Here is a 20,412-nt window from a genome sequence, read left to right as displayed (position 1 = left end):
TGGCCAAACACGTGTTTCTCTGGGACAATAGTGAGTGGTGCACACTTCCTTCGCCCAGCCGCAGACCAACAAAAAAGTCCCATTTAAGAGTTGCTGGTGTAACAATAGGAAGAATATATTCCACTCCTCTCTTCTACACGCAGCTTATGAGGTAATATAAATTATATATTTTTATATTATCTATCTTATTTACCTGATATGTTGTTCGAAGCTAGCGTGCTAGGGTTAGCAGGCCTTTGTAGCAAATGCGAGCGTTTTTTTTGAGGAGTGTCTTTTATATGTTCTCTATGAGAATTATAATGACTTATTTAATACTTTAACTTTTTTTGTATATTACAGTCACGTTTAACATCATTAAATATTTGTTACTAGAAAGGGACGAACGTCTCGTAATTTAAGTCTGGAAAAAGTCACATGGTATAATAATAATAATAATAATAATTCATTTTATTTGGTATAGAGCTTTTCAGTGCACTCAAAGACGCTTTGCAGGATAAAAAAATAAATGTATCTTTTTATGACAGTGTAATATAATGTATTACACATACATTGCAGTAGTCTACTTTGTGTTGGTGCTAACTTTATTAGCAATAAATACAAATTATGTTGTTTGCACGCACTTCTATTACCTTGATAACATCCATCCATCCATCCATTTTTTACCGCTTGTCCCTATTTGGGGTTGCGAGGGGGGGTGCCGGAGCCTATCTCAGCTGCATTCGGGCGGACATATCATGTAAATTAAATCAACTGATGTTTGTTATTACGAATACACTATTTGCACAATTGTTAGCGATTGATGCTTATTCAGTCAGACTAGAATAAATATTTAATTAAATATTGTTAAATTTTAAAAATAGCTTTAACATACTGCACACAAAATTAATTTGTATCAATATTGTATTTATAGTTGCATCATGAGGTACCTAAAAATTCAAAAAATATATATATATTTATATATTTGTATATATAGATATTCTCGCACCAGGAAATTTCTTAAGGTGTGAGTGAGGTTCAACCAACCTACTATCGCACGGCCACACTCGCTGGCACTTGTTACACGTGCTTCGCTGCACTTCTGTTTGTTTTCTGTTGGGTTGAAAATGTTGTTTTCGCAGAAGGAAGAACAAGGAGAGGATATTGCGCGTAAAAGTAAAGCCATCTAGTCACAGCTCTGCAGTCTTGGTCACCGTTGACGTGAGGTGGGACTATTTTGGAGGTGCACGTCAAGGTTGGTTGGTAGGTTGGTAGTGGGAGGAGCGAGTTGGCGTCACTTGATGCTGCAGCACAATGAAACTTTTATACGTTTAGACTGACTTAATGCAGTCATGACTATTAAAATCCCAGCAGGAGGTTTTCTATAAGTTGTTACTTTCTATCAATAATTAATGTAAATGTGGAAAACAAGATCAATTCATAATAATCAATAACTGATGATTATTCCATGTGTAGAAGAACATCACCACAAAGTGGTGTCAGTCCACTTGGAAAATGTTATATTTGATAGACTAAAAAATATTAGACACATCGGAGGTGAAGTTTGTTTGTGTTGTCTTGCGGACGTCCAACAGATGAACGCTTGTCAAGAAGAACGTCCCCTTCAGCAGCAGGAGGATCCACAGCCCCCCCACATTAAAGAGGAAGAGGAGGATCTCTGGGTTACTCAGGAGGAAGAGTTTCTTCCAGGGCAGGAGGAGGCGGATCCCAACAAGTTTCCACTGACTGTTGTCTCTGTGAAGACTGAAGAGCATGAAGACAAACCACCTGAGTCCTCACAGCTTCATCACAGTCCAAGTAAGCACAACATCCACATATCATCTAATACAATGTTTGTGACACATGTTCATCTGCGGGCCACATTTATGACTAAAGATGGAGATATACTTGCTGTTTAACATGTCCATTTAAAAATAAATGCTCATCAATCGTGTGAATTAGGGAAGTGAATTATATTTATATAGCGCTTTTCTCTAGTGACTCAAAGCACTTTTACATAGTGAAAACCAATATCTAAGTTACATTTAAACCAGTATAGGTGGCACTGGGAGCAGGTGGATAAAGTGTCTTGCCCAAGGACACAACGGCAGTGGCTAGGATGGAGGAAGCGCGGATCGAACCTGGAACTCTTAAGTCGCTGGCACGGCCACTCTACCAACCGACAGCGCGCTTGCTCCCGCTGACGTGCCGGTCCTCAAGTGACGGCGTGATGAGAGCGCACCATCATGATAAACAAAACAAAACACCGGCAAAAAGCAATAATCGATTAAAAAAACAAGCAAACTGAGTTTTGACCCAGAGAAGGCAGGTCGGTTAAAAAAAACAAAAACTCTGCATCCCTGGGACGCACAGACTTACAGAAATGCACGTCCTTTTTGATTTCAATGCGTACAAAGACATAACAAGTGTGTTAACGCCAACACTGGTTATTAATGTGATTATCAGACAGCAGTCATTTCCATTAGACAATATTCAAATATAGGTGGTAGTGTTGTAACTATACCAATATTTATGTACCGGTACTAAAATTATTGTGGTACTTTTCTAAATAAAGGGGACCACATAAATGGCATTATTGGCTTTATTTTAATAAAAAAAACTAAGGGTACATTAAACATATGTTTCTTATTGCAGTTAAGTCCTTAAATGAAATAGTGAACATACTAGACAACTTGTCTTTTAGTAGTAAGTAAACAAACAGACTCCTAATTAGTCTGCTGACATATGCAGTAACATATTGTTTCATTTATACACCTATTATTTTGTCAACTTTATTAAGGACAAACCATAAAAATTGATTATTAATCTACTTGTTCATTTACTGTTAATATCTGCTTATTTTCTCTTTTAACATGTTCTGTCTACACTTCTGTTAAAATGTATTAATCACTTTTTCTTCTGTTGTTTGATATTTTACATTAGTTTTGGATGATACCACAAATGTGGGTATCAATCCGATACCAAGTAGTTACAGGATCATACGTTAGTCATCTTCAAAGTCCTCATGTGTCCAGGGACAAATTTCCTGAGTTTATAAACATAATATACATTTTATTAAAAAGAAAGAAGATTTTGTGATGCCAAAAAATATCGACGTAATCATAGTAGTATCGACTAGGTATGTGGCGTTTGTTTACATTTTGATGCCGGTGAGCTACGGTGTGTAGTGAAGCATGTTTAGCTGTTCCTCGTCCTCCAGTGATAATGTACTTGTAAGAAACGTACTTTATTTGTCGCCATGGAGGCGAGTATTAGTGATTTAGAAGTCGCTAAAACACTGCCGACGGCGGATGGACGTTAGTCGCTAGATAGCTAGCCATGTCTTAAAGCACCTCTTCCTGAGGGTGTTTTAGTCTTATAACTTCACCTTTATTGTTAGTTTTCTAGCCAAGAGGCATCCATTCTCCCTTTCCTGTCTACACACTGTGTCTGCTTGTAAGTAGTCCGTGATTTGTGCCGCCGAACATGCTCGTCTGCTCGTAAACCAGCAATGTCACGACGTGACTTTGACACGGGAGAGGGGCGGTGCGGGATCGGTACGTTTCAGAGACGGTATAGTCCCGAAAATAATTCATTGGTATCGCGGTACAATACTAATACCGGTATACCGTACAACCCTAATAGGTGGTATGGCCCACTTATGAATAAAATAACAAAATAATGTTGGTTTTCATCAGATATGTTCTATGAATCAATCAATCAATGTTTACTTATATAGCCCTAAATCACTAGTGTCTCAAAGGGCTGCACAAACCACTACGACATCCTCGCTAGGCCCACATAAGGGCAAGGAAAACTCACACCCAGTGGGACGTCGGTGACAATGATGACTATGAGAACCTTGGAGAGGAGGAAAGCAATGGATGTCGAGCGGGTCTAACATGATACTGTGAAAGTATTTGTTCTTGTATTGTATAAGTGGATGGGGGCCCTGCTTTGGAAATAATGTGTACCCCTTTCAGAGATCACGTTTAGTTCCACTTCAAACATTCACATGTTCCACAATGAGATGAGTGCTGTAGCACATGCGTGGGGTAACGTGAAAGGTTGTGGAACTTTCTAACAAACACAGAATTGTGGCCAAACAGCTCAATTTTTGTTTCATTTGACATCATATGGACAAAGATAAGACCTTCTGGAGGAAAGTTCTGTGGTCAGATGAAAAAATGTTTAGCTCCTTGGCCACAATACAGCGTTATGTTTGGAGGAGGGAAGGTGAGGCCTTTAATCCCAGGAACATCATACCTACCGTCAAGGATGGTGGTGGTCATATTATGCTCTGGGCCTGTTTTGCAGCCAATGGAACTGGTGCTTTAAATGGGACAATGAAAAAGGATGATTACCTCCAAATTCTTCAGGACAAGCTCAAATCATCAGCCCGGAGGTTTGGTCTTCGGCGCATTTGGGTGTCCCAACAGGACAATCACCCCAAACACGTCAAAAGTGGTTAAGGAATGTCTAAATCCGGCTTGAATTTAGTTTTTAGAATGGCCTTCCCAAAGTTGTGTGGACAATGCTGAAGAAACAAGTCTACGTCAGAAAACCAACAAATTTAGCTGAACTGCACCAATTTTGTCAAGAGGAGGGGTCAAAAATTCAGGCAGAAGCTTGTGGATGGCTACCAAAAGCACCTTATTGCAGTGAAACTGGCCAAGGGACGTGTAAGCAAATATTAACATTGCTGTATGTATACTTTTGACCCAGCACATTTGCTCACATTTTCAGTAGACCCATAATAAATTCATAAAAGAACCAAACTTTATGAGTGTTTATAGTGACCAACAAGTATGTGCTCCAATCACTCTATCACAAAAAAATAAGAGTTGTAGAAATGATTGGAAACTCAACACAGCCATGACATTATGTTCTTTACAAGTGTATGTAAACTTTTGATCGCAACCGTATATATGCATGTATATATGTTTATATATCCATCCATCCATCCATTTTGTACTACTTATCTCTTTTTGGAGTCACGTGGGTGTGTATTATATATATATATATATATGTATATATATATATGTATATATATATATATATATATGTATATATATATATATATATATATATATGTATATATATATATGTATATATATATATATATATATATATATGTATATATATATATATATATATATATATATATATATATATATATATATATATATATATGTATATGTAGGTTTGGGAAAAAAAATCACAAGACTACTTCATCTCTACAGATCTGTTTCATGAGGGGTTCCCTCAATCATCTCCTGATGATTGAGGGAACCCCTCATGAAACAGATCTGTAGAGATGAAGTAGTCTTGTGATTTTTTTTCCCAAACCTACATATTGCGCTCTACCACGGTATCGAGCACTATTCTCTGGATAATCCAATCAAGATATATATATATATATATATATATATATATATATATATATATATAAATAGATAAATAAATGGGTTGTAATTGTATAGCGCTTTTCTACCTTCAAGGTACTCAAAGCGCTTTGACAGTACTTCCACATTCACCCATTCACACACACACTGATGGAGGGAGCTGCCATGCAAGGCGCTAACCAGCACCCATCAGGAGCAAGGGTGAAGTGTCTTGCTCAGGACACAACGGACGTGACGAGGTTGGTACTAGGTGGGGATTGAACCAGGGACCCTTGGTTGCGCAAGGTCACTCTTCCACTGCGCCACGCCGTAAATATGTATATATATATATTATATATATATATATATAATATATATATATATATATATATATATATATATATATATATATATATATATATATATATATATATATATATATATATATATATATATATATTTTAACAGTCCAGGTGTGATTGATTGAATGCCCTGAGATTTATACTGGGCATTCTTTTGTAATTGCCACAAAATAACGTGTAGTATTTTGTTACTTTCTTGCCAAATATATTTTTATTTTATAGATATTTTAAAAGCACAATATTGACCTTAGGGCCCTCTGACACCTCATGGAGGACCCTTAAAATCTGTGCCTCTTAAGACCTCACTGTTTGCTTTGTACGCTCAAGTTACTTCTCAACTCGTCAAAGTTAATGCCAATCGACCTGTTTCTTCTCCTTTTTACTGAATGTGAAAGCAAAAGTGAATCTACAAATAACCGAATCGTAAAGCACAATCGAAAATGCAATCTGAATTGGTCAAATCTTAATCTATTTCGATCCCTGCATGTCTTCTTGTGTCCTGCAGACGTCTGTGAAAAATATCATCCACCTGAGCAGAAGGAGGGGTCTTCCAGTATGGAGCAGAAGAGGTCACAGCACCTCCAAGTAAAAGAAGAGGAGCCACAGGCCCCTCACTTTAAAGATGAAGAAAAACAGCGGCTGTTCCCCCACTTTATAGAGGATGACAAGAGACACCCCATCAGTGTGAAGAGTGAAGATGAGGTCAACGGTGAGGGTGAGGAGAAGAGAGCGGCGGAACTTCCAGGCAGCAGCTCAACACAACACATGACAACAGAAGCTGATGGAGACCACTGTGGAGGATCACAAGCAGACAAGCTCTTAGCTCCACTATCAGATAGTGAGGACACAACGTCACACTCTCCTGACACTGATGATGAAGACTCTAAAGATGATAAGACATGTCACATTGACAACACTCACTTCACATGTTCTCTCTGTGACAAAACCTTTAAAAACCATTGGCATCTAAAAAGACACATGAGAACACACACTGGAGAAAAACCTTTTACCTGTTCAATCTGTAGTAAAGGTTTTGTAGAAAATCGCAATTTGAAAGTACACATGAGAGTTCACACTGGAGAAAAACCTTTTTCATGTTCAATCTGCGGTAAAGATTTTACTCAAAGGCAATATTTCAATAGACACATGAGAATACATACTGGAGAAAAAACTTGTTCCTGCTCAGAATGTGGTAAAAGTTATGTAATACAACAAAGTTTAAAAGAACACATGAGAATACACGCTGGACAAAAACCCTTTTCCTGCTCAGAATGTGGTAAAAGTTTTGCAATAAATCAAAGTTTAAAAGTACACATGAGAACACACACTGGTGAAAAACCTTTTTCATGTTCAATCTGCGGTAGAGATTTTACTCAAAGGCCCCATTTCAAATCACACATGATAACGCACTCTAGTGAAAAACCATACTCCTGTTCAAGCTGCCACAAAAGCTTCCGTCACCCAAAATCTGTTACAGTACACATGAGAACACACACAGGGGAGAAAGTGTTAAGTTGCAGTGTGTGTGGTGAAAGATTCTCTTATAAGTACCAGTGTAAGAAACACAAGTGTGCTGGTGAGAACAGCAGCAGCACATAAAGATGCAGGATTTGAAATAAACGGTCAAAACTTGACTTTCTACCAACATCAGCACATATAACATGTGTGACCTCACTGTTGTGTGTGTGTGTAGCACAATCTTGTTATTATGATTCTAACATTTATAGATTAGACACTTCAGATTAGTGCTTTTATTTCAGTCAAATACATGAGTTAATATACACATTTGCGTAATTTAAAATGAACACAACAATTTGACTGAAAAGGTGAGAATAAACAGTACATAAAGTATGTTACAATAAACATGTTATGTGTAGATATTCATAATTCACTTATATACTTATTCATAATAGTGTTTTATATATGGTTTTTGAATGATTGTTACATATTTTATTTTGTAATTGTAGATGATTCCATTGAACTCCTTTATATGATGTACATATTTGTTTTACATGTGTTCATAACGTTGCTTTTGAGTACACATGAGTCCCTCTTAATTCATATTTTCTGGTTCACATCTGAAACATTTTCTGGACCACTTTTGGAAGCATATTATTATTTACTTTATACATCATATGAACAGTTGTGTTTTATACAATTTTAAAATGTGTGACTATGAATAATTTGTTGGATCTCTAAAATCCATTCTATTAATTGTCTTTATTACTTTCTTGTGTTGTATGAATATTGTTGTGATGTATGTCCCCAGACCTTTATGCAATAAACAATGTATGCTTCAACTAAAGTTGGGTACAATAAATGTTGTTAATATTTGTGGGAATGTATTTTATTCTATTTATTATCACTGTCAATTTTTCAAATATTTTCTTTACATGACTTTCAAGTATTTTACAGTTTACTTCATTCTAGACTAACTCAGCCTGGAGGATGTGTGTAATGTTGAGATGTATTGGAGATGCCTTGGTTTGTTTGGATGTTGTCAACCTGTCAATTGTTGTATTTAAAAATGTCAGATCTCGCGAGAGAAACAAGCAACCAGTTCCATTACTTCTTCTTCTTACTGGCAGTTTGCAGCCATGACTTAAAAGGTTCAAACTTCCACCTACCGGACTGTAGAATGTAGTGTGGGCCATAGGTGTTAGAATAATTATGTATAATTTGTCACACAACTCTTTTGCTTATAGTTATTATCAATTATACTTAAGTTGTGTTTTTGTCTTTGTGCAAAAGCACTACTTGCAATCTAATCCATTGCTAGCCGTCTCGTATCAGCGTTTGTGTCCAGGAACGGCCTGCTGACAAGCCAAGGCCAAACACCACGTGCCATGATGCAAACAAAGCAGAGACAGGGCGATATCACGGGTGTCAGCATTTTTGTATAATCATATATTGTGTCTGCAGCTGCTGATTATCCCCATTCCTCTAGCAGCAACTTTAGTGATGTATTCAGGGACCCCCCTGAATAAATATTGGAGCAAGTCAGACTGTTACTTTAGAGCCTAAGTTCTTTCTGTAAAGTACAGTCAAATAAATCTCTCCTCATTGAACCAAATGTAACTGTCTCTGCCTGAGTCCTTGTTTCTTGTCTGTTTAATAGATGTCATTATGTGTTTGCACCTGACAATAGGACAGAAGGGGGAAATCGAGGGCAGCAATACACCTAAGATGTTCTACTAGACTGCTGGAAATAGAAAAAAGAATAAGAATGAAGGGAAAGCAAGATGGCGTTTGATGGAGAAAGTCTAATGGGCATTATAGTTCTGTATTTTCAATCAGTGCATATATGTGCACATATATGTCGTTTTATATAGGCTAGCTTTTGTTTCCCGAGTTTCCTGGTTCCTTGATTTTTGTAAGTAAAAATAATCTTCAATCACGCTGCTGGATCAGTTTGAATTACTGGATGGATAGCGGGAAAAGGAACAATATGTGACAAGGAAGGCTGTGCATGGTGTGAGTCAGACAAGATGCCCGCGCCCCAAGTGGAACAAACATTTGAACAAAGGGGTTATAGGAACAATGGTAAATGGGTTATACTTGTATAGCGCTTTTCTACCTTCAAGGTAACTCAAAGGGCTTTGACTGTGCCGCCCTCGATATGTAGAAATATCTTGGCTTTACTCTAACACCTTTTCTTGATCAAACACTCTGAAAAACGTCTTCTAGTCCACAGGTTTATTGACCGTAAAAAGGGTAAAACTGAAAGCATACAAGCAGAAAGGATGCTTACATTACAGACATGCACACACAGCCACTTACACACACAAGCATGCTACAATAAAACATGAATTATGCTGTGTATTGAACTTAAATAGATAAATAAATGCCACAAAAGATGTAATCTGAGTGCTCGACAGCAAACTAGCTTACTATGCTAACATTCTCTTCACTGTATAAATTGTGAAAATTAGCATGTCTGACTTTTGGCCATAAAACGTCCCAAATTACATCACATCCAACAAATAATGCAACTCAATCAAATACTAAAGTACTACTCAACGATACATACCGGTGATACTTTGTTTGGCATGAGATTCGAGCAGATGAACACGTTTGCAATCGTCACCGAACTAGCTTAAAGTAGACTCAAAGGAACTACTTGTTGTCTCCTGTTAACTTGGACATTACTGTAAACAAGGCAATGCCTCCTCCTGCTGTCTAAAGTAGGAAGTGCACCTCACTAATGAATTCCCAAGTGAACTTAAACACTGGTTTTACATATACCATAAATAAATTCAACAAACAAGACCGAACAATATATATATATATATATATATATATATATATATATATATATAAATGTTGTTAATATTTGTGGGAATGTATTTTATTCTATTTATTATCACAGTCAATTTTTCAAATATTTTCTTTACATGACTTTCAAGTATTTTACAGCTTACTTCATTCTAGACTAACTCAGCCTGGAGGATGTGTGTAATGTTATATATATACATATATATATATGCATAGATTATATATATATATATATATATATATATATATATATATATATATATATATATATATATATATATGCATAGATTAATAGATATAGTATATATAATGCCAAAGGAAATTTAAAAACAACATGAAAACCTTCCACATTCATTATAAAAACGGAATGAATTAATATATATATATTTTTTTTGCTTTCCTTATGTTACTGTCGTTTCAAAACATTGAGAAATATTTGAATATTTTTACGAAAAAAAGCTGTATGTCTTTCTTTTGAAAATTTGAAATGGACAAGAGTACTTTTATTTTCAAAGTAAGTAAATAGTATACAACAAAATAGTTTTACCGTCTGGTTGTAGTTATTTCTCTTGCGAGATCTGGAAAAGAGCTGGTTACTTGTTTCTCTCGCGAGATCTTACAACACTGCGCGCGAATTAAACACGGCGAGGATAAAGCAAGATGGCGTCTGACGGTGAAGACGTTATTGCAGTCGTCACAGTTCAGTGTTGTTAATCTGTGCCTCCATGTACACATATATGTCCTTTATTAGACTCTAGTAAATAGAGTAAACATCGTTAATAACTCTTTGCATCCGGTTATATTAGTCTGAGCGCACTTTGATGTTTCTCGAGCTAGCTTAGTTTGTTAGTTTAGCTTGTTAGCTGCTAACAAAGAGAGGCGGAAGTGATCAAAACACATCACTAAGTAGAGATCAAATGTGAGTGTAAAGTGTTGTGATTGTGTGAAAATGTGCGAAAGAACGATAGCAGAGTACGAGGAGGAACTTTGTCCAACAAAAGAGGAGAAGGAGCGACAACATCAAAAACATCAAGTTGTGTTACACAGAACAGGTTTGTTTACTTCTTACTCTCACATCTTTACTTACTTTATATTTCATTATTAACACTATTCTTTAATAGATTGTCTATAGGAAGATGAATTGTCATGTGAGGATGATGCACTGATTGTTTTACATTGTTCATAAAAACGAGACAGTTTCAGACACACAATATTTATGAGAGGTTGATGTTCCTCTCAGTTTGTAACAATGTGTATCAACATGTTTACACAAAACTCACACAGTCACCGGGGGAATATTCCACAGGGCAGGTTAAGTGCAAAGTCCTGAGTATGTAAAGCTTGAGAGTTTTACCTCCAAAAATAAGAAAGGTAAGACAAAGTCAGAGTCAGTTACCATGGTAACTGACGCTGTAAACCTAGCCTGCTAGATGGCAGGTCTGACAAGTTATATATGTGTGTCAAAGCTATACTGACCTGTTATTTCCTTCATATTGGTGCAGCCATTACCCTACTACAACACCTACTACACCCACCTACTCAGTGGCCTAGTGGTTAGAGTGTCCGCCCTGAGATCGGTAGGTTGTCAGTTCAAACCCCGATCCAGTCATACCAAAAACTATAAAAATGGGACCCGTTACCTCACTGCTTGGCACTCGGCATCAAGGGTTGGATTTGGGGGTTAAATCACCATTAAAATTATTCCCTGACGTGGCCACCGCTGCTGCTCACTGCTCCCTGCTCCCCTCACCTCCCAGGGGGTGATCAAGGGTGAATGGTCAAATGTAGAGAATAATCTCGCCACACCTAGTGTGTGTTTGACAATCATTGGTACTTTAACCTTCTAACGTAGCAGTGATTGTCAAAAAAACAAAGCCTCATCTAAAGATGACGTCTTGATCACATACCATCTCAAACCAATTGGCCGTTCATTATTAAGTGAAATGTCTTAAAGTTGCTTAAATTTCTCTTCAACCAAGGAACATTATGCACTATCCAGTTACTCTATTAATCGAAAACATTTCCAGTAGAACACTTAATTAATAACATTTTCAATAGCCACAGCCCATTATTTCATGTACGATTTAATATTTAGCATGTAGGAGTTAAAATGTGTTTTGTTTGTGTCCTGTAGACATCCATCAGCTGATTGAACACCAAAAAGAATGTCTGCCTCATCTGCAGGGGGACAGTTTCACTCTAGAGGATACACAGCCCTCATACTTTAAATGGGACGAGGTGGATCCACGGCCCCCTTGTTTTAAAGAGAAAGAGGAGGGAGAGTGTCTTGTAGGGCAGGAGGAGGCTGATTTCAGCAAGTTTCCACTGACTGTTGTCTCTGTGAAGACTGAAGAGCATGAAGACAAACCACCTGAGTCCTCACAGCTTCATCACAGTCCAAGTAAGCACAACATCCACATATCATCTAATACAATGTTTGTGACACATGTTCACCCAGGGGCCACATTTATGACTAAAGATGGAGATATATTTGCTTTTTAAAACCACCATTTAAAAATCAATCATCAACAGTGTAATTGCTGGGGTGTAACCATGTGACCTGGAGGCCGTCCTTCTTACTCACATGGTCAAATGAAGGCAAACATTCAATATGGCTACTGTTTATTTACCTTTAGCTGCACATATGTCAACATATTTCAAAGGTTTAGTGGTGAAGATAAGAGATGTATAGCAAGTATAATTTTTTTTAGTACTGGTTCCTAATTATGTTGTCCATGAGGTCCGTGAAGATTCAGGACTAACGACACAACTATTTGCATGTTTAATTCCAGGCGACTGACGTAACTATGACACATTGTCAAATTGAGTTCAGCTGCCGCTGCTACACATTACAATCAGCTTTGAATAATGACAAATAAGGAAGCAACAAAAGATTGATGTGTGTGTTATTAACAAGAAAATGACATAACTACATTTCACCTTGCACTGCACACATAGTTGACTTTTTTAAGACTACAAATAAACAGCTGCTGATAAAAGACCTTCCTGCTCTGAGATGTTACAGAACATCATGTTGGAGGTGTTCAACCTCTTGTGCTAATAGGAATGCTATTTAAAATGCCTTTTTTCCCTTTTTTATTTCCACAAATCACATGTAGTATAGATAAATACTGGTATTAATAAGGAATATTGATTAGGGTATCATAGCGATAAATTATTAACGATTTATATCCCTACTGAAGATACAAACCAGATATCTTAAAAGCGCTATCCATCCATCCATTTCCTACCGCTTATTCCCTTTTGGGGTCGCGGGGGGCGCTGGCGCCTATCTCAGCTACAATCGGGCGGCAGGTGGGGTACAACCTGGACAAGTCGCCACCTCATCGCAGGGCCAACACAGATAGACAGACAACATTCACACTCACATTCACACACTAGGGCCAATTTAGTGTTGCCAATCAACCTATCCCCAGGTCCATGTCTTTGGAAGTGGGAGGAAGCCGGAGTACCCGGAGGGAACCCACGCATTCACGGGGAGGACATGCAAACTCCACACAGAAAGATCCCGAGCCTGGATTTGAACCCAGGACTGCAGGACCTTCGTATTGTGAGGCAGACGCACTAACCCCTCTGCCACCGTGAAGCCCTCTTAAAAGCGCTATATAAATATAATTCACTTCACTTCTCATGTTATGTTGTTGTTCTATTTTCTAATTTCAAGGATAACTGCACTTTTTGAAATCATTCACAGTCCCTTTGTAAGTTAAAGTTAAGGTCCCAACGGTAGTGAAAATTATTCTCTGCATTTGACCCATCCCCAAGTTCACCCCCTGGGAGGTGAGGGCAGCGGAAGCTGCGCTCCGGAATCATTTGGTGATTCAACCCCCAACCCTTGATGCTGAGTGCCAAGCAAGGGTCCAGTATTTATAGTCTTTGGTATGACTCAGCCAGGGTTTGAACTCACAACTTTCTAGTCTCAGGGCAGACACTCTAACCACAAGGCCACTGCGCAGGCGAATGGTTAATGCATCCTCAATAGAAAATGAACCTTAGCAAAAGTTAACTCACAATTGAGTCATTGGTAGCCGCTCTATTCTGCCTATAAAGTGCTCTAAAAAACATCCTAAAACCCCCTTCAACATTTTAAATACACACTGTAAGTATATATGTAATGTAGTAAAATTCTTAATAACATGTCATATTTACATATCTTGCTCATTTTAAGCATACAATGTCTGCTCTCACTGGGATGCCGACTGATGGGATGTTCATATATTCCCGTTTGGATGAAGAATTCATCCTCGGAAATGGTTAAAAAGGGTGGGTGCAAAAGAGCATATTATCGTGTCTTTCTTGCCATCACCAGGTCTAAGTTGGATGTCAAAGTTGACCAAGTTCTCCGGTTTATGTGGGCATTACACTACAGGCACTTCTCGCTCTTTCCTGTGTCTCCTTCTCACAGACATGCGCACCTTCTTACATACGTCACATACTGTCACGTCATACGTCACATAAGTATACGCCCTCGCGGTGCAGAGAGGTAGCAGCATGGGTAACGTTAGCTGTGATGCTAGCAGAGCCGTGCAAGTGGTGATAGGAGAGAAATAATTTAGAATTAATTCCCAAGAAAAACAGCAGGGGGTCCATCGTCTGACGGTGGTTTGGCTTCAAGTGGGAATATGTCGAACAGACAACCGTAATTTGTCAACTGTTGGCCAAAAGCGTTGCTACAAAAATGGCATTACTGCTTATATGTAGCATCATTTGAAAAGTCACCTGCTACAGAATGAAGAGCGCATACTCCGCATGTCAACATCTCCATTTGGTGCCACACGCCCACACCATCAAAATGCCGAGGTAAGCATTTCCAGATCAACACCGTATGAACAAAACAGTCAACAACAGAATTGAATAACGTCCGTAGTAACCTACCACATAGCGAAGGACAAACACTATTTGATTTCATACTATGCAGCTCATTTTTAATCGACACTTAAAATGTTTCTGACAATCTTGGACTTCCTGTTTTGGAATCGACATGAATGTTTGTGCCATTGTTTAATAACTGTAAATACAGTTTTGGTCAATTGACTTAGTTGTGATTTCCTTCTCTGCATTAAAGTTTAAAAGTAGCATATATTAATGCAGTATGAACAAGAATGTTTTAATGTAGACACATAGAATCATCTTACTGCTGTGATTATATGCATCAAGTGTTCATTCAAGGCTAAGACAAAATATCGAGATATATATGTTGTATCGCGATATGGCCTAAAAATATTGAGATATTAAAAAAAGGCCATATCGCCCAGCCCTACTGGAAATTATGTAATACTTTTCTGCAAATTTTAGCAACCAAATTAGGAGCATGTGTATCCTGTTTTAAAATAGTTCTATTAGTAATTCAATATGAAATAATATATGGCAAAATAAATTTTAAAGTTAAAGTACCAATGATTGTCACACACACACTAGGTGTGGTGAAATTGGTCCTCTGCATTTCACCCCATCCCTTTGATCACCCCCTGGGAAGTGAGGGGAGCAGTGGGCAGCAACGGTGCCGCGCCCAGGAATCATTTATGTTGATTTAACCCCCAAATCCTACCCTTGATGCCAAGCAGGGAGGTAACGGGTCCCATTTTTATAGTCTTTGGTATGACTCGGCCGGGGTTTGAACTCACAACCTACCGATCTCAGGGCGGACACTCTAACCACTAGGCATATCGTCTATCCATAATAAAAAGTCCTGTCGTCCTGGTTTGTGTTTATTTACCTGTAAATAATGTTGTAGGTTTGTGCGTCACCGAGATTTCAAGACAGTTCATACGATAACTTGTTTTTCCCAAGTGCATGTAAAAGTAGTGAGCGGATTGTGTGACTGACCAGAGATGGTGTGTTTTTCTTGCAGACGTATGTGAAGAAAATCTTCACCCTGAGCAACAGAAGTGGAGCTTCAGGATGCGAATGGAGGAGCCACAGCCTTCCCACATTAAGAAGGAAGAAGAATACCACCTGATCCCCCATTTTAAAAAGGAAGAGGAGGACCCACTGACACCCCATTTTAAAGAGGAAGAGGAAGACCCACTGACACCCCATTTTAAAGAGGAAGAGGAGGACTCACTGACACCCCATTTTAAAGAGGAAGTGGTGGATCCACTGGGAACTCACATTAAGGAGGAAGAGGAGGAACACCGCATCAGTCAGCAGGGAGACCATCTTGAAGGACTGGAGGAAGTTGATGTCATCAAGATGCCAGTGACTGGTGTCCCTGTGAAGAGTGAAAATGATGAGGTCAAAGGTGAAAGTGAGGAGAAGAGAGAGGCAGAGCCTCCAAACAGCAGCTCAACACAACACATGACAACAGAAGCTGATGGAGACCACTGTGGAGGATCACAAGCAGACAAGCTCTTAGCTCCACTATCAGATAGTGAGGACACAACGTCACACTCTCCTGACACTGATGATGAAGACTCTAAAGATGATAAGACATGTCACACTGACAACACTCACTTCACATGTTCTCTCTGTGACAAAACTTTTAAATCTCCTAGTAAATTGAAAAGACACATGAGAACACACACTGGAGAAAAACCTTTTTTATGTTCAATCTGCGGTAAAGATTTTACTCATAGGCACGACTTGAAAATACATATGAGAATACACACTGGAGGAAAACCGTTTTCCTGCTCAGAATGTGGTAAAAGTTTTGTAAGAAATCAAAGTTTAAAAGCACACATGAGAACACACACTGGAGAAAAACCTTTTTCTTGCTCGGAATGTGGTAAAAGTTTTGTAAGAAATCAACGTTTAAATGTACACATGAGAACACACACTGGAGAAAAACGTTTTTCATGTTCAATCTGCGTTAAAGATTTTACTCAGATGCACCATTTGAAAGTACACATGAGAACACACACTGGAGAACAACCTTTTTCATGTTCAATCTGCGGTAAATATTTTGCTCGAAGGCACTATTTGAAAAAACATATGAGTACACACACTGGTGAAAAACCTTATACATGTTCAGTATGTTGTAAAAGTTTTATACAAAGTATGCATTTGAAAAGACACTTGAGAATTCACACTGGAGAAAAAACATTTTCATGTTCAATCTGCAGTAAGGATTTTACTCAAAAGCACCATTTGAAAGTACACATGAGAACACACACTGGAGAAAAACCTTAAACTTATTCAGTATGTTTGTAAAAGTTTTATACAATGTCCACATTTTAAAATACACATGAGAACACACACAGGAGAAAAAGTGTTGAGTTGCAGTGAGTGTGGTGAAAGATTCTCTTATAAGTACCAGTGTAAGAAACACAAGTGTGCTGGTGAGAACAGCAGCAGCAAATGAAACTGCAGAATCTGAAATAAACTTTCAAGACTTTAACCTTGACATTCTAACATCAGCACATATAACATGTGTGACATCATTATTGTGTGTGTATGATTCTAACATTTATAGATTAGACACTTCAGATTAGTGCTTTTATTTCAGTCAAGTACATTAGTTAATATACACATTTGTGTACTTTAAAATGAACGGAACAATTTGACTGAAAGGGTGAGAATAAACTGTACATCAAATATGTTACATTCAATAAACATTTAATGTGTATATATTCATATTTCACTTTTATACATACTCATAATAGTGTTTTAAATATGTTTTTGTAATAATTACATGTTACATATTTTATTTTCTAATAGTAGATGATTCCATAGATTAACTCCTTTATATGATATACATATTTGTATATCATATATACATAAATGTTCATACATTTGCTTTTGAGTACACATAAATCCCTCTTAGTTCATATTTAATGGTTCACAATTTAAACATCTTCTGGACCACTTCTGGAAGCTTATTATTATTTACTTTATACATCATTTGAGCAGGTGTCTTATACAAGATTATTTACTTTTAAAACGTGTGACTATGAATAATTTGTTGGTTGTCTATAATCATTTCTATTAATAATCTTTCCTACTTTCTTGTGTAATATGAATATTGTTGTGTGAATGTTTAAATTTTTGTCCTCAGACATTTATGCAATAAATAATGTATGCTTCAGCTAAAGTTGGGTACAATAATTGTAGTTAATATTTGTAAGTACGTATTTTATTGTAGTTATTATTCCACTCCCTTTTTTAATGTTTTCTTTATATTTCTTACATGTAGTGTCCAGCTTACTTCATCATCTATAATGACTCCTAAACATGTGATTACACTTACTCCTTTCATTTCAATATTATCCATCATAATTTGTGTTTCACATTTTTACAATCTCAAAAATTGATGCAGGTGCTGGTCATATTATTAGAATATCATGAAAAAGTTGATTTATTTCATTAATTCCATTTAGAAAGTAAAACTTGTAGAATGTATACATTCATTCCAAACAGACGGATACATTTCAAGTGTTTTTTGCCAAAAAGGAGATGATTATAGCTGACAACCAATGAAAACCCTAAATTCAACATCTCAGAAAATTAGAATATGATGAAAATGTCAGATATTGAAGACACCTGGTGCCACACTCTAATTAGCTAACTAACTCAAAATACCTGGAAAAGCCTTTAAATGGTCTCTCGTTTTGATTCTGTGTGACACACAATCATGGGGAAGAAAGCTGACTTGACAACTGTCCAAAAGATGACCATTGATACTTTAAAGAAGGAGGGCAAGACACAAGAGGTCATTGCCAAAGAGGTTGGATGTTCCCAGAGCTCTGTGTCCAAGCACATTAATAGAGAGGCGAAGGGAAGACAAATATGTGGTAGAAAAAAGTGTACAAGCAAGAGGGATAACCGCGCCCTGGAGAGGATTGTCAAACAAAACTGATTAAAAAATGTGGGGAGATCCACAAAGAGTGGACTGCAGCTGGAGTCAGTGCTTCAAGAACCACCACGCACCGACGTATGCAAGATATGGGCTTTAGCTGTCGCATTCCTTGTGGAAAGCCACTCTTGAATAAGAGACAACGTAAAAAGCGTCTCGCATGGGCTCAAGATAAAAAGGACTGGACAGCTGCTGAATGGTCCAACGTTTTTTTTTTTACAGATGAAAGTACATTTTGTATCTCCTTTGGAAATCAAGGTCCCAGAGTCTGGAGGAAGACAGGAGAAGCACAGAATCCACGTTGCCTGAAGTCCAGTGTCAAATTTCCACAATCGGTAATGGTCTGGGGTGCCATGTCATCTGCTGGTGTTGGTCCACTGTGTTTCCTGAGGTCTAGGGTCAATGCAGCAGTCTACCAGGAAGTTTTAGAACACTTTATGCTGCCTGCCGCGGACCAATTTTATGGAGGTGAAGATTTCATTTTCCAACATGACTTGGCACCTGCACACAGTGCCAAATCTACCAGTACCTGGTTTAAGGACCATGGTATCCCTGTTCTTGATTGGCCTGCAAACTCCCCTGACCTTAACCCCATAGAAAAGCGATGGGGTATTGTGAAGCGGAAGATGCCAAATGCCAGACCCAACAATGCTGAAGAGCTGAAGGCCACTATTGAAGCAACCTGGGTTCTCATAACACCTGAGGAGTGCAACAGACTGGTGGACTCCATGCCACGCCGTATTTCTGCAGCAATTCAGGCAAAAGGAGCTGCAACTACGTATTGATTGCCGTACATGCTGAAACTTTCCATGTTCATACTTTTCAGTTGGCCCACATTTCTAAAAAATATTTTTTGGTACTAGTTGTAACTAATATTTTAATTTTCTGAGATTCTGAATTTGGGATTTTCAGTAATTGTCAGTACTAATCATCAAAAGTTTAAGAAATGAACATTTCAAATATATCACTATGTGTGTAATGAATTGATATAATATGTAAGTTTCATGTTCTGAATATAATTACTGAAATAAATCAGCTTTTCCATGATATTCTAATAATATGAACAGCACCTGTATATAAAACGACATATATGTGCACATGTATGCACTGATTACAAATACAGGACGACATTGCCCACGTTTAGACTTTCTCCATCTAATGCCATCTTGCATTTTCCTCGTTCTTCTTCTTCTTTCTATTTCCAACAGACAAGTAGAACATCTTAGGTGTAATGCTGCCCTCCACAGGCTTTTAATAGGATTTCATCCTTATGTCCTATGACCCACACTACATTCTACAATCTGGTAGGTGGCAGTATGAACTTTTAAAGTCATAGCTGCAAACTGCCAGTAAGAAAAAGAAGTAATAGAGCTGGTTGCTTGCTTCTCTCGCGAGATCTGACAACATGTTTGAATAGAACAATTGACAGGTTGACATCATCCAAACAAACCAAGTCATCTTCAATTCATCTCAACATTACACACATCTTCCAGGCTGAGTTAGTCCAGATTATGAAGTAAGCTGGAAACTACATGAAAGTCATCTAAAGAAAACATTTAAAAAATTGACTGCGATAATAAATAGAATAAAATACATACCCACA

At 37.7% G+C, this 20,412-nt stretch overlaps 2 protein-coding genes across 4 annotated transcripts in view; both read left to right on the top strand.

Moving 5' to 3' along the window:
* Positions 1–8,056, top strand: part of LOC133545573 (zinc finger protein OZF-like) — a 538,609-nt gene extending 530,553 nt beyond the window's left edge. The window contains exons 1-4 of one of the 3 annotated variants that reach the window (XM_061891290.1): positions 26–151; positions 1,119–1,239; positions 1,572–1,794; positions 6,228–8,056. In XM_061891290.1, coding sequence (XP_061747274.1) covers positions 147–151; positions 1,119–1,239; positions 1,572–1,794; positions 6,228–7,321 — 1,443 coding nt within the window. In that variant the 5' untranslated portion in view covers positions 26–146 and the 3' untranslated portion in view covers positions 7,322–8,056. The other 2 variants (XM_061891291.1, XM_061891288.1) reach the window with 2 other exon arrangements.
* Positions 8,057–10,634: 2,578 nt separating this feature from the next.
* LOC133545574 (oocyte zinc finger protein XlCOF22-like) lies at positions 10,635–17,373 on the top strand. Its single transcript, XM_061891293.1, has 3 exons — positions 10,635–11,049; positions 12,132–12,398; positions 15,870–17,373. Exons 1-3 carry the CDS (start codon positions 10,947–10,949, stop codon positions 17,144–17,146), a joined length of 1,647 nt encoding a protein of 548 aa, XP_061747277.1. The 5' UTR covers positions 10,635–10,946; the 3' UTR covers positions 17,147–17,373.
* The last annotated feature ends 3,039 nt before the right edge of the window (positions 17,374–20,412 follow it).

Source organism: Nerophis ophidion, linkage group LG28, assembly GCF_033978795.1.
Source record: "Nerophis ophidion isolate RoL-2023_Sa linkage group LG28, RoL_Noph_v1.0, whole genome shotgun sequence".
Lineage (NCBI taxonomy): Eukaryota > Metazoa > Chordata > Actinopteri > Syngnathiformes > Syngnathidae > Nerophis > Nerophis ophidion.
This window is presented reverse-complemented; position numbering and strand designations above follow the sequence as displayed.

Coding starts and splice junctions, on each gene's coding strand:
- LOC133545574 (XM_061891293.1), top strand. CDS start 10,947: ATGTGCGAAAGAACGATAGCAGAGTACGAGGAGGAACTTTGTCCAACA. Junction 11,050..12,131: donor AGTTGTGTTACACAGAACAG/GTTTGTTTACTT, acceptor TGTGTCCTGTAG/ACATCCATCAGCTGATTGAA. Junction 12,399..15,869: donor ACAGCTTCATCACAGTCCAA/GTAAGCACAACA, acceptor TTTTTCTTGCAG/ACGTATGTGAAGAAAATCTT.